General features: G+C 37.7%; 3 protein-coding genes across 3 annotated transcripts; all 3 read right to left on the reverse strand.

Moving 5' to 3' along the window:
• Nucleotides 1-1,074: 1,074 nt before the first annotated feature.
• On the reverse strand, nt 1,075-3,075 carry LOC123562753 (uncharacterized). Its single transcript, XM_045355361.2, has 3 exons — nt 2,945-3,075; nt 1,748-2,613; nt 1,075-1,182 (listed from the first exon to the last, which is right to left on the reverse strand). Exons 1-3 carry the CDS (start codon nt 3,003-3,005, stop codon nt 1,117-1,119), a joined length of 993 nt encoding a protein of 330 aa, XP_045211296.2. The 5' UTR covers nt 3,006-3,075; the 3' UTR covers nt 1,075-1,116.
• Nucleotides 3,076-6,077: 3,002 nt separating this feature from the next.
• Nucleotides 6,078-8,109, reverse strand: LOC123562757 (uncharacterized). The gene is made up of 3 exons (XM_053523486.1): nt 7,961-8,109; nt 6,747-7,612; nt 6,078-6,185 (listed from the first exon to the last, which is right to left on the reverse strand). Exons 1-3 carry the CDS (start codon nt 8,019-8,021, stop codon nt 6,120-6,122), a joined length of 993 nt encoding a protein of 330 aa, XP_053379461.1. The 5' UTR covers nt 8,022-8,109; the 3' UTR covers nt 6,078-6,119.
• Nucleotides 8,110-11,111: 3,002 nt separating this feature from the next.
• On the reverse strand, nt 11,112-13,199 carry LOC123562756 (uncharacterized). The gene is made up of 3 exons (XM_053523490.1): nt 13,054-13,199; nt 11,828-12,696; nt 11,112-11,219 (listed from the first exon to the last, which is right to left on the reverse strand). The coding sequence occupies exons 1-3, from the start codon at nt 13,112-13,114 to the stop codon at nt 11,154-11,156; spliced, it is 996 nt and encodes a 331-aa protein (XP_053379465.1). The 5' UTR covers nt 13,115-13,199; the 3' UTR covers nt 11,112-11,153.
• Nucleotides 13,200-14,103: the final 904 nt, after the last annotated feature.

A 14,103-nucleotide genomic window follows, 5' to 3' on the forward strand; every position in this document is an offset into this window, starting at 1 on the left:
AACGAAAGTAAAAATGTTAAAAATAGAACGGTAGTCATCATCATAAATAGGGAAAATTGGATTTGTTGACAAATGAAAAAGGTCAAACAAGTGAAAGTGAAAGTGATCTGACGTTTTTGTTTATACAATACTTAACAAAATCATTATACTGGTGCAACCACTGATTATACCATATATCTAATTAGATGCAATCAAATTATTGTCTTTCATCAGCTAGGTCAACGGATTTAGAGCGAATGGACGGAAAGTGTGTATCATGAGGTTTATGGTGAAGAAAAAGTCACGCGTGGAGTGTCTCCAAAGACATCGGTTCATCCTTCATTTTCCTGTAGTGCTCACCTATACAACTAGGCAGATATTAATTCTAATAAATAAATAAATGAAGTCATGATTGAAACTTTAAAATTTGAACACAGTCGGAATGATGACACGCGCTTTCCCGCATTCTTAGTGATAAACAGAAACTATGACGAAGAATGCCGAAACGCCATACAAGAATACGTAATCTCACGGAAAATACCGAATGCCATTACGAATCCACCACCTAAATAAACTTCATTGCCTAGGTCGCTGACTTCAAATCAATTGCCCATCATCGATGTGGGTTTGAGCCTCACACTGGGCGTTGGATTCTTCATGTGAGGAAGCCATCCAGCTGGCTTACGGAAGGTAAGGTTCTACCGAGGTGCCCGCTCGTGATGGAATAATGCACGGAGGGGCACCTGGGGTCTTCCCCCACCATCAAAGCTGGAAAGTCGCCATATGACCTACCATTGTGTCGGTGCGACGTTAAACCAAACAAAAATAAACACTTTTTAGGTTACTCGGGTGGGCGATATAGGGCAACTTTGGTCCTATTGTTTTTTCTTAATGGGAGAACTGGTATTTTTGGACGATTTGTCAAAATCTTATAGGTCCTTTTTATGGTATCTTTTAGCCTTCGCGCAGGAATATTGTAACGACCTACAGTACCAATAAGGGGAAGTAACACTGTGTTGGAGTTTGGATATCTTTATGTTCTTCATCAACTTTGATGAGTCTGGTCAGCATGATGATTATCAAAGAAATAAGATGTTAATTTTAAAATGAGTTTTATTATACATTTGTTTTACAATTTTACAGATCTGAGATAGAAAAATAGATGTAACCAAAGTCTTCTTTCGTTGTGTTGCTGCACACCACCTGTAATCAGAATATAAAACAAAAAAAAAAACTTGAAAAAAATGCACACATGCGAGTTTGAGCTAACAAGAGCTGTTGAAAAATTCCTTGAATAATATTAATCGTCTTCCCTGCCACCTTCATAATTCGAAAAGTTCCTCTTTGTTCAAACCCAAATATAAATAAAGCATCAATGTTATTGTATTCAATTTAAGGGTGGTATTAGGAACAACTTGAATCTTGAATATCTCTTTTAACATGTTTTTCATACTGATATCCCTAAAATGTCAAATTGTGGAGTATGAAATCTTTTACTAAAAATCATTTTTGCAGTTAATATCAACAATAATTAAGAAGAGAAAAGACGCTCAATTGATACTCAGTTAATACTGATCAACATAACCTGTGTAGGAAGCAACACAGTCTGGTTGCGCAAGGCATGTGACTGCTTACTGATATTATTTTGATTTCTGAAAGGATAAGGAAGTTTTGTGTAATGAAGAGTATATTTTCGAAGAAAGAAAACATCTCATGCATGCTATAAATTACCTACCATTATTATGTTTGCATTAGAAAAAATACTTACCTTATCAAACTCGTTGTGAAGACCGCTGTCAGCATAGACCAACAGGATTCCAAACATGTCTTCATCGCGAATGTCGTGATCGGTCTTGAGTTTAGCAGGAACATCAGTATTACGTAGACGTGTTTCTGGTAAAGGCAGTGGGGTGTCAGATAGTTTGGCCGGTGTTTCAAACACCTTAGGTATTTCATCTAGCGGTCCTGCTTCTCCAACAAACATGTCCGCGTCGGCTTTTGGTTGAGGGTCTATCTTCTGCGACCTTACATCTCCTGGATGATCAACTCGTTCCGTAGCAGGGGTGTTGGTGTTGGGAACAAGTTGTTCAAGGCATCTTGCAGCCACACCGGGAACAAAAACTTCCGCGTCTGCTCTCAAACTGGAAACAATGTCCGGGGTTGTTGTTGTTGTTGATACAGTAGCTTTCGGGATTAAATCTTCTTTTAGGGTATCCGAGACCCTCACACGAGCAGATGTATCAGCAAATTGTTGCTTAGGGTCATCGTCTGAGAAAAATGACTTCGAGTGTTGCGACACTCCTGAAGTATTCTGCCAGGCTTGCGTATCTGGGACTTGCCTTTCATAGCGAGTGTCTGCGTATAAGACGCCACGTGAAATCGGTAAGTCAGCTGGCCTAATTACAGGCCATATTAATGGATAAACATATGGCATTGCATATGATGCACGTCTAGCTGGGTCAGCATGGCCATTGACAGCATCGTGCATATAATTCCTATATTTATTTTCTCTATATCTGTTCCATCTGTCTATCTGTTTTGCAGATCTTTTCCTCTTTCTTGGTTTCTTCTTCTTTTCATTCTCCTTCTCGCCTTTACCTGTCCTAGGACTGCTGCATTTATTTTCTTGGATATCTGTTCATTATGAAAACGAGTCATTTCATTTAAGAAGCATACTTTTGCTTTACCTTAAGGTACTATCCCCAAGACGTGAACTATTAATTTAAGAAAAAAGTTTTGTGAATATATTGATACAAACACGTAAATTAATTCCATTTTACACACAACCTATGTAATAAATAGCTCTTTAGTTTCATGTGTTCATCAATGAAAAATGACAAAATTAAATACTTTGCATTTTACATTTACATTTTGTATTTGCATTGAGAAAAAAAAGAAAATTACTCTCTTAATTTCGACATATTTTACATAGATCTAGAGGAACATGTTGCATTTAATTTCTTACCTGTAACTCGAGGGGCACTGTCTTGTTGGTTTTCGTTTTGATTCTGCTGAGCTTCTTCCATATTTCAACGAATATACCCGAACATTTAGAGCCTGTTTCGAAGAGATGTCTGCGAGACTGGTTGCTTAGACGCAGTTTACTGTGTCGTGACGTCTACAGTTACGTGACGTATTTGACGGGCGTCAATCATCAGCGAAACCCACTGCGGGCAGTGGTCTCCCTTTACAGTAAAATGTATTTGGGGGAGATAACCGCTGAGGGTACCACGAAGGTTAGTCAGCTTTTGCCAGTCTACTTACATGCTTTCTTTTGCAAATTTTATTAACACATCAAAATACATTGGACATTTTTAACTGGACAATAAATAATACCATCATATTTATACCTCATCTTCTAACACCCCATTTTCTTTTCATATTTTGACAGCTTATTAATTGTAGTTTGCGATGACATATGTGTTTCAATAGCTTAAAATTTTAGAAAGTATAGCACACGGATCTAAACTGTGGTGAATTTACACTAGAACCATATGGGAAATGTTTTACTGGTATATATCCTATACAATAACGCCCATTCTCCATTAAATTAACAGAAGCTAGAGCTGCCGCCTAACGGTCGCTAAATTATACCCCCGCTTCCGCCGTCCTGGACCAATAATGGCAACCATTTTAAAAAAAATTAAAAAGTACCAGTGCTATATACAATTGTATCTATATACAATTGTATATTAGGATGCGTGAGCGGGTAGCATAAGTTAAGGTACAGACCCTTTATTTTTATTTTGTGGTCTTGACCCTGGAGCAAGGGACCAGCTGGGGCCAGTCTTATCAAACATCTAATCGTATCGTACGACCAAGCTTTTGTCTGAACACTTTTGTTTGATACCAGTAACAAAACATGTTACCAATTTCATATGTTCAAGATCACGGGCAGGTAGCATGTTTTCTGTATATTGTGTCCATATTCCAAGAAAACAGATATCACAGACCTACGATCGATTTTAGTCGTACTGTTTGATAAGACGGGCCCCTGTGTCTTATGCGCTACACATCGACTCATGGTGGTGAATATTTGTAACAAGTTATTTCAGAATCCCTTCATGCATAAAGACGTTATGGCCCGGACACGAAAAATGAACCGACGGACCCTATTTTTGAAATTTGACCTCTAAGCGTGACCTTGACGTTGGAGCTAGGGAACTGTGTCTTGTGCGCGAGACATCGTCTCATAATGGTGAACATTTGTGCCAAGTTATTTTAGAATCCCTCAATGTATAAAGAAGTTCTGACACGGACACGAAAAATGGACCATTTTTACCTTTGACCTCTTAAGTATGACATTGACTTTAAAGAGAAAAGAAAAAGAATAGGTCGGGCATTAACTACATATTGCCTATGTGTATGTGAAGGTTGAGAGAAGTAGGTGTAATAGTATTCAAGTAATTGCAGGGACACACATACAAACAGACTGGACAGACAGACTACATGGTGACTCCACCTCCTTCCAACTTCGTTTGCTGGTTATAATTATGAAGAAATACTACAGAAGAAATACTACAGGAGCAAGGGAAACTGAGCCGATATTAATAAACAAGTCAGTTGCTAACAGGCATACAGTCTTTTTACGAAAGTCGCAAACATTTGTACAGTACTGCAAGCAAACATGCATACAGTCGGGACGTCACGCCGAATCCGTTTTCATTGAAGGTTATAAACAAATTGGAGGTTTTAGCAATGATTTTATTTAATTTTACCAAACTAGCATTGTTTCTTTATCCACGAAACTGTGAAATTTATATGTAGATCATTCTTCAAGCAAGAAAACATGTATTTTTGACGCCAACAATGTGCTATTTCTGGACAAAATCAGTGATCAATCCAGTGTTTTGCTATAATTTTACCTGTAATCAGACTGACACATTATATAAAGAAACAAATCCTGCTCAACTTTCATTTAAATATAAATATACACACCAACAAAGCACAATAATCACTTTAAAATAGTTTTTTTTCTTCAACTTTTAGCGGTCAGATTATATTTATGGTCGGTCGCAACAGGAAGAGGGGGAATACAGTCGTTTATATGGTGTGAATCAAATAATTGTCTTTCATCAGCTAGACCGGTTTTAGGAGGTCAACGGATTTAGAGCGAATGGACGATCTGTCTGTCTGTCCACGAACTAATATTGTTTTGTTTTTGAAGTGCAACTTTATTTTTTAAAACGTCAAAATATACAGAAAATAAAATTCACCGAATAAAAGAAAAACAGCAAAAACGGTACTGGCATATAAAATTGTAAAAATAAAATAACACAGAAAGTGTGTATCATGAGGTTCATGGTGAAGAAAAAGTCACGTGTGGAAGGATCAGTTCATCCTTCATTTCCCTGTAGTACAACTAGGCAGATTTTAATTCTAATAAATAAATAAATGAAGTCATGATTAAAATTTGAACACAGTCGGAATGATGACACACGCTTTCCCGCATTCTTAGTGATAAACGGAAAACCAGATGCTCCTATGACGAAGAATGCCGAAACGCCATACATGAATTCGTAATCTAACGGAAATTACTGACTGCCATTACGAATCCATCACCTTAATTAAAAGAATGACAACTTCTTTGCCTAGGTCGCTGACTTTAAATCAATTGTCCATCATCGATGTGGGTTCGAGCCTCACTCGGGGCGTTGGATTCTTCATGTGAGGAAGCCATCCAGCTGGCTGGTTCTACCCAGGTGCCCGCTCGTGATGGAATAATGCACGGTGATGGAATAATGCACCTGGGGTCTTCCTCCACCATCAAAGCTGGAAAGTCGCCATATGGCCGATAATTGTGTCGGTGCGACTTTAAACCAAACAAAAACACTTTTTAGGTTACTCGGGTGGGCGATATAAGGCAACTTTGGTCCTATTGTTTTTTTTTCTTAATGGGAGAACTGGTATTTTTGGACGATTTGTCAAAATCTTATAGGTCCTTTTTATGGTATCTTTTAGCCTTCGCGCAGGAATATTGTAACGACCTACAGTACCAATAAGGGGAAGTAACACTGTGTTGGAGTTTGGATATCTTTATGTTCTTCATCAACTTTGATGAGTCTGGTCAGCATGATGATTATCAAAGAAATAAGATGTTAATTTTAAAATGAGTTTTATTATACATTTGTTTTACAATTTTAAAGATCTGAGATAGAAAAATAGACGTAACCAAAGTCTTCTTTCATTGTGTTGCTGCACACCATCTGTAATCAGAATATAAAACAAAAAAAACTTGAAAAAAAAATGCACACATGCGAGTTTGAGCTAACAAGAGCTGTTGAAAACTTCCTTGAATAATATTAATCGTCTTCCCTGCCACCTTCATAATTCGAAAAGTTCCTCTTTGTTCAAACCCAAATATAAATAAAGCATCAATGTTATTGTATTCAATTTAAGGGTGGTATTAGAACAAACTGAATCTTGAATACTCTTTAAATGTTTTTCTTTACTGAATCCCTAAAATGTCAAATTGTGGGAGTATGAAATCTTTTACTAAAAATCATTTTTGCAGTTAATATCAACAATAATTAAGAAGAGAAAAGACGCTCAATTGATACTCAATTAATACTGATCAACATAACCTGTGTAGGAAGCAACACAGTCTGGTTGCGCAAGGCATGTGACTGCTTACTGATATTATTTTGATTTCTGAAAGGATAAGGAAGTTTTGTGTAATGAAGAGTATATTTTCGAAGAAAGAAAACATCTCATGCATGCTATAAACTACCTACCATTATTATGTTTGCATTAGAAAAAATACTTACCTTATCAAACTCGTTGTGAAGACCGCTGTCAGCATAGACCGACAGGATTCCAAACATGTCTTCATCGCGAATGTCGTGATCGGTCTTGAGTTTAGCAGGAACATCAGTATTACGTAGACGTGTTTCTGGTAAAGGCAGTGGGGTGTCAGATAGTTTGGCCGGTGTTTCAAACACCTTAGGTATTTCATCTAGCGGTCCTGCTTCTCCAACAAACATGTCCGCGTCGGCTTTTGGTTGAGGGTCTATCTTCTGCGACCTTATATCTCCTGGATGATCAACTCGTTCCGTAGCAGGGGTGTTGATGTTGGAAACAAGTTGTTCAAGGCATTTTGCAGCCACACCGGGAACAAAAACTTCCGCGTCTGCTCTCAAACTGGAAACAATGTCCGGGGTTGTTGTTGTTGTTGATACAGTAGCTTTCGGGATTAAATCTTCTTTTGGGTTATCCGAGACCCTCACACGAGCAGATGTATCAGCAAATTGTTGCTTAGGATCGTCGTCTGAGAAAAATGACTTCGAGTGTTGCGACACTCCTGAAGTATTCTGCCAGGCTTGCGTATCTGGGACTTGCCTTTCATAGCGAGTGTCTGCGTATAAGACGCCACGTGAAATCGGTAAGTCAGCTGGCCTAATTACAGGCCATATTAATGGATAAACATATGGCATTGCATATGATGCACGTCTAGCTGGGTCAGCATGGCCATTGACAGCATCGTGCATATAATTCCTATATTTATTTTCTCTATATCTGTTCCATCTGTCTATCTGTTTTGCAGATCTTTTCCTCTTTCTTGGTTTCTTCTTCTTTTCATTCTCCTTCTCGCCTTTACCTGTCCTAGGACTGCTGCATTTATTTTCTTGGATATCTGTTCATTAAGAAAACGAGTCATTTCATTTAAGAAGCATACTTTTGCTTTACCTTAAGGTACTATCCCCAAGACGTGAACTATTAATTTAAGAAAAAAGTTTTGTGAATATATTGATACAAACACGTAAATTTATTCCATTTTACACACAACCTATGCAATAAATAGCTCTTTAGTTGCACGTGTAAATCAATGAAAAATGACAAAATTAAATACTTTGCATTTTACATTTACATTTTGTATTTGTACTGAGAAAAAAAAATTACTCTCTTAATTTCGACATATTTTACATAGATCTAGAGGTGCGTCCCATCGAAAAGAAGGAACATGTTGCATTTAATTGCTTACCTGTAACCCGAGGGGCACTGTCTTGTTGGTTTTCGTTTTGATTCTGCTGAGCTTCTTCCATATTTCAACGAATATACTCGAACATTTAGAGGCTGTTTCGAAGAGACGTCTGCGAGACTGTTGCTTAGACGCAGTTACTGTGTCGTGACGTCTACAATTACGTGACGTATTTGACGCCGGCGCCAATCATCAGCGAAACCCACTGCGGACAGTGGTCTCCTTTACAGTAAAGTGTATTTGGGGGAGATAACCGCTGAGGGTACCACGAATGTTAGTCAGCTTTTGCCAGTCTACTTACATGCTTTCTTTTGCAAAATTTATTTACACATCAAAATACATTGAACATTTTAAACTGGACAATAGATAATACCATCATATTTATTCCTCATCTTCTAACACCCCATTTTCTTTTCATATTTTGACAGCTTATTAATTGTAGTTTGCGATGACATGTGGGTTTCAATGGCTTAAAATTTTAGAAAGTATAGCACATGGATCTAAACTGAGGCGAATTTACACTAGAACCATATGGGAAAAGTTTTACTGGTATATATCCTATACAATAACGCCCATTCTCCATTAAATGTGTAATAAACGCCTATAAACCGTATTTCTATCTTAACAGAAGCTAGAACTGCCGCCTAACGGTCGCTAAATTATACTCCCGCTTCCGCCGTCCTGGACCAATAATGGCAACCATTTTTAAAAAATAAAAAGTACCAGTGCTATATACAATTGTATATTAGGATGCGTGAGCGGGTAGCATACGGAACGGATCCCGTTTATTTTTATTTTGTGGTCCTGACCCTGGAGGAAGGGACCAGCTGGGGCCAGTCTTATCAAACATCTTATCGTATCGTACGACCAAGCTTTTGTCTGAACACTTGTTTGATACCAGTAACAAAACAAGTTACCAATTTCATGTGTTCAAGATTTTATGTGTAGGCCACGGGCAGGTAGCATGTTTTCTGTATATTGTGTCCATATTCTAAGAAAACAGATATCACAGACCTACGATCGATTTTAGTCGTACTGTTTGATAAGACGGGCCCCTGTGTCTTATGCGCTACACATCGACTCATGGTGGTGAATATTTTTAACAAGTTATTTCAGAATCCCTTCATGCATATAAAGACGTTATGGCCCGGACACGAAAAATGAACCGACGGACCCTATTTTTGAAATTTGACCTCTAAGCGTGACCTTGACGTTGGAGCTAGGGAACTGTGTCTTGTGCGCGAGACATTGTCTGATGATGGTGAACATTTGTGCCAAGTTATTTTAGAATCCCTTAATGTATAAAGAAGTTCTGACACGGACACGAAAATTGGACCCCTTTTTACCTTTGACCTCCTAAGTATGATATTGACTTTAAAGAGAAAAGAAAAAGAAGAGGTCGGGCATTAACTACATATTGCCTATGTGTATGTGAAGGTTGAGAGAAGTAGGTGTAATAGTATTCAATAATTGCAGGGACACACATACAAACAGACTGGACAGACAGACTACATGGTGACTCCACCTCCTTCAAACTTCGTTTGCGGGTTATAATTATGAAGAAATACTACAGGAGCAAGGGAAACTGAGCCGATATTTAATAAACAAGTCAGTTGCTAACAGGCATACAGTCTTTTGACGAAAGTCGCAAACATTTGTACAGTACTGCAAGCAAACATGCATACAGTCAGGACGTCACGCCGAATCCGCTTTCATTGAAGGTTATAAACAAACTGGAGGTTTTAGAAATGATTTTATTTAATTTTACCAAACTAGCATTGTTTCTTTATCCACGAATTTTTATATGTAGATCATTCTTCAAGCAAGAAAACATGTACTTTTGACGCCAACAATGTGCATTTTCTGGACAAAATCAGTGATCAATCCAGTGTTTTGCTATAATTTTACCTGTAGTCAGACTAACACATTATATAAAGAAACAAATCCTGTTCAACTTTCATTTAAATATAAATATACACACCAACAAAACAAATTAGGCCTAATCACTTTAAAATAGGTTTTCTTTTCTTCAACTTTTAGCGGTCAGATTATAGTTTTGGTCGGTCGCAACCGGAAGAGGGGGAGTACAGTCGTTTATATGGTGTGAATCAAATAATTGTCTTTTATCAGCTAGACAGGTTTTAGGAGGTCTACGGATTTAGAGCGAATGGACGATCTGTCTGTCTGTCCACGAACTAATATTGTTTTGTTTTTGAAGTGCAATGTTATTTTTTAAAACGTCAAAATATACAGAAAAAAATCACCGAATAAAAGAAAAACAGCAAAAACGGTTATAAAATTGTAAAAATTAAATAACACAGAAAGTGATGATCATGAGGTTCACGGTGAAGAAAAAGTCACGTGTGGAAGGATCGGTTCATCCTTCATTTCCCTGTAGTACAACTAGGCAGATTTTAATTCTAATAAATAAATAAATGAAGTCATGATTAAAATTTGAACACAGTCGGAATGATGACACACGCTTTCCCGCATTCTTAGTGATAAACGGAAAACCAGATGCTCCAATGACGAAGAATGCCTAAACGCCATACAAGAATTCGTATTCTCACGGAAATTGCCGACTGCCATTACGAATCTATCATCTTAATTAAAAGAATGACAACTTCATTGCCTAGGTCGCTGACTTCAAATCAATTGCCCATCATCGATGTGGGTTCGAGCCTCACTCGGGGCGTTGGATTCTTCTTGTGAGGAAGCCATCCAGCTGGCTTACAGAAGGACGGTGGTTCTACCCAGGTGCCCGCTCGTGATGGAATAATGCACGGTGATGGAATAATGCACCTGGGGTCTTCCTCCACCATCAAAGCTGGAAAGTAGCCATATGACCTATAATTGTGTCGGTGCGACGTTAAACCAAACAAAAATAAACACTTTTTAGGTTACTCAGTAGGGCGATATAAGGCAACTTTGGTCCTATTGTTTTTTCTTAATGGGAGAACTGGTATTATTGGACGATTTGTCAAAATCTAATAGGTCCTTTTTATGGTATCTTTTAACCTTCGCGCAGGAATATTGTAACGACCTACAGTACCAATAAGGGGAAGTAACACTGTGTTGGAGTTTGGATATCTTTATGTTCTTCATCAACGTTGATGAGTCTGGTCAGCATGATGATTATCAAAGAAATAAGATGTTAATTTTAAAATGAGTTTTATTATACATTTGTTTTACAATTTTACAGATTTAAAATAGAAAAATAGACGTAACCAAAGTCTTCTTTCGTTGTGTTGCTGCACACCATCTGTAATCAGAATATAAAACAAAACAAAAACTTGAAAAAAAATGCACATATGCGAGTTTGAGCTAACAAGAGCTGTTGAAAACTTCCTTGAATAATATTAATCGTCTTCCCTGCCACCTTCATAATTCGAAAAGTTCCTCTTTGTTCAAACCCAAATATAAATAATGCATCAATGTTATTGTATCCAATTTATTGAAAATCTCTTTTAACATGTTTTTCATACTGATATCCCTAAAATGTCAAACTGCGGAGTATGAAGTGAGTGAGCGAGTTGGGTTTTACGGCGAATCGACACAAAATGGTCATATATCGCCGAGGCGGAGTATGAAATCTTTTACTAAAAATCATTTTTGCAGTTAATATCAACAATAATTAAAAAGAGAAAAGACGCCCAATTAACACTCAATTAATACTGATCAACATAAGCTGTGTAGGAAGCAACACAGTCTGGTTGCGCAAGGCATGTGACTGCTTACTGATATTATTTTGATTTCTGAAAGGATAAGAAAGTTTTGTGTAGGAAGAGTATATTTTCGAAGAAAGAAAACATCTCATGCATGCTATAAATTACCTACCATTATTATGTTTGCATTAGAAAAAATACTTACCTTATCAAACTCGTTGTGAAGACCGCTGTCAGCATAGACCGACAGGATTCCAAATATGTCTTCATCGTGAATGTCGTGATCGGTCTTGAGTTTAGCAGGAACATCAGTATTACGTAGACGTGTTTCTGGTAAAGGCAGTGGGGTGTCAGATAGTTCGGCCGGTGTTTCAAACACCTTAGGTATTTCATCTAGCGGTCCTGCTTCTCCAACAAACATGTCCGCGTCGGCTTTTGGTTGAGGGTCTATCTTCTGCGACCTTACATCTCCTGGATGATCAACTGGTTCCGTAGCAGGGGTGTTGGTGTTGGGAACAAGTTGTTCAAGGCATCTTGCAGCCACACCGGGAACAAAAACTTCCGCGTCTGCTCTCAAACTGGAAACAATGTCCGGGGTTGTTGTTGTTGTTGATACAGTAGCTTTCGGGATTAAATCTTCTTTCGGGGTATCCGAGACCCTCACACGAGCAGATATATCAGCAAATTGTTGCTTAGGGTCATCAACTGAGAAAAATGACTTCGAGTGTTGCGACACTCCTGAAGTATTCTGCCAGGCTTGCGTATCTGGGACTTGCCTTTCATAGCGAATATCTGCGTATAAGGCTCCACGCTGAAAAATCGGTAAATCAGCTGGCCTAATTACAGGCCATATTAATGGATAAATATATGGCATTGCATATGATGCACATCTAGCTGGGTCAGCATGGCCATTGACAGCATCGTGCATATAATTCCTATATTTATTTTCTCTATATCTGTTCCATCTGTCTATCTGTTTTGCAGATCTTTTCCTCTTTCTTGGTTTCTTCTTCTTTTCATTCTCCTTCTCGTCTTTACCTGTCCTAGGACTGTTGCACTTATTTTCTTGGATATCTGTTCATTAAGAAAATGAGTCATTTCATTTAAGAAGCATACTTTTGCTTTACCTTAAGGTACTATCCCCAAGACGTGAACTATTAATTTAAGAAAAAGTTTTCTAAATATATTGATAAAAAACACATAAATTTATTCCATTTTACACACAACCTTTGCAATAAATAGCTCTTTAGATGCATGTGTTATTCAATGAAAAGGGACAAAATTAAATACTTTGCATTTTACATTAACATTTTGTATTTGCATTCGAGAAAAAAAGGAAATTAGATCTACTATCTTAGTTTCGACATATTTTACATAGATCTAGAGGCGCGTCCGATCGAAAAAAGGAACATGTTGCATTTAATTGCTTACCTGTTACCCGAGGGGCACTGTCTTGTTGGTTTTCGTTTTGATTCTGCTGAGCTTCTTCCATATTTCAACGAATATACTCGAACATTTAGAGGCTGTTTCAAAGAGACGTCAGCGAGACTGGTTGCTTAGACGCAGTTACTGTGTCGTGACGTCTACAATAACGTGACGTAGTTGACGGGCGTCAATCATCGGCGAAACCCACTGCGGACGGTGGTCTCCCTTGACAGTAAAGTGTATATAGGGGAGATAACCGCTGAGGGTACCACGAGTGTTAGTCAGCTTTTGCCAGTCTACTTACACGCTTTCTTGTGCAAATTTTATTTATTCCTCAAAGTCATTCTGTATCCGGCTTTTAAGTATTATTTTTAATGACTTATTCTTTTGTCAAGAAATAGACCCAATCTTTAAATCCCAGCTGTGACAATGGCTAGAAAGCTAGACAGATTACCGATAAATAAATTGCTTGCTGTGGTTTCATTCTCCTAATTCGGCAATTTTCGCGAAATGTGTAAACATCCGGCAACTGAACGGTTTAATTCTAACAAATGAGTTCATATAGAATCTACTGACTATGTACATTTAAAGATAAAAAATTTCCCGGAACAAAATGCAGAATGATCGACTGATCGCAAAATATAATAACGCGAACATGTAGCACTTATAAATGAAATTCTAGTCTTCTGATCTCCACAACACTTTTGGGCAGTTTGACCGACCGACAGAAAAAAAAAACGTGCGTATTTTTGTATTTCCCTGCATTGCGTGAAAAGCCTCTAACACTTATTATTAATTTAACAAAGTAGCAGACTTTACCCCTGCAAGCAAAATTTTTGACATGGCAATAACATAAAAAAAAACGTCCACACAATATTTCTGTATCAAAGTTCATTTTTGAAAGACCCTGGTCGAAGTGTATAAAGATACCACTTATTTCTCTCAAGGCATGAATGAAACACGATCAGGAAAGTGAATGAGCACCATTTATGTACAATAATGCTGAATATTGTGGAAAGCGTCAAATGGGTGTGTTTTCAGAAAAAAAGCTTCTAA

Source organism: Mercenaria mercenaria, chromosome 2 (genome assembly GCF_021730395.1).
Source record: "Mercenaria mercenaria strain notata chromosome 2, MADL_Memer_1, whole genome shotgun sequence".
NCBI classification, from domain to species: Eukaryota; Metazoa; Mollusca; class Bivalvia; order Venerida; family Veneridae; genus Mercenaria; species Mercenaria mercenaria.

Coding starts and splice junctions, on each gene's coding strand:
- LOC123562756 (XM_053523490.1), bottom strand. CDS start 13,114: ATGGAAGAAGCTCAGCAGAATCAAAACGAAAACCAACAAGACAGTGCC. Junction 12,697..13,053: donor CAGTGCCCCTCGGGTAACAG/GTAAGCAATTAA, acceptor CTTAATGAACAG/ATATCCAAGAAAATAAGTGC. Junction 11,220..11,827: donor TTCACAACGAGTTTGATAAG/GTAAGTATTTTT, acceptor TTCTGATTACAG/ATGGTGTGCAGCAACACAAC.
- LOC123562757 (XM_053523486.1), bottom strand. CDS start 8,021: ATGGAAGAAGCTCAGCAGAATCAAAACGAAAACCAACAAGACAGTGCC. Junction 7,613..7,960: donor CAGTGCCCCTCGGGTTACAG/GTAAGCAATTAA, acceptor CTTAATGAACAG/ATATCCAAGAAAATAAATGC. Junction 6,186..6,746: donor TTCACAACGAGTTTGATAAG/GTAAGTATTTTT, acceptor TTCTGATTACAG/ATGGTGTGCAGCAACACAAT.
- LOC123562753 (XM_045355361.2), bottom strand. CDS start 3,005: ATGGAAGAAGCTCAGCAGAATCAAAACGAAAACCAACAAGACAGTGCC. Junction 2,614..2,944: donor CAGTGCCCCTCGAGTTACAG/GTAAGAAATTAA, acceptor CATAATGAACAG/ATATCCAAGAAAATAAATGC. Junction 1,183..1,747: donor TTCACAACGAGTTTGATAAG/GTAAGTATTTTT, acceptor TTCTGATTACAG/GTGGTGTGCAGCAACACAAC.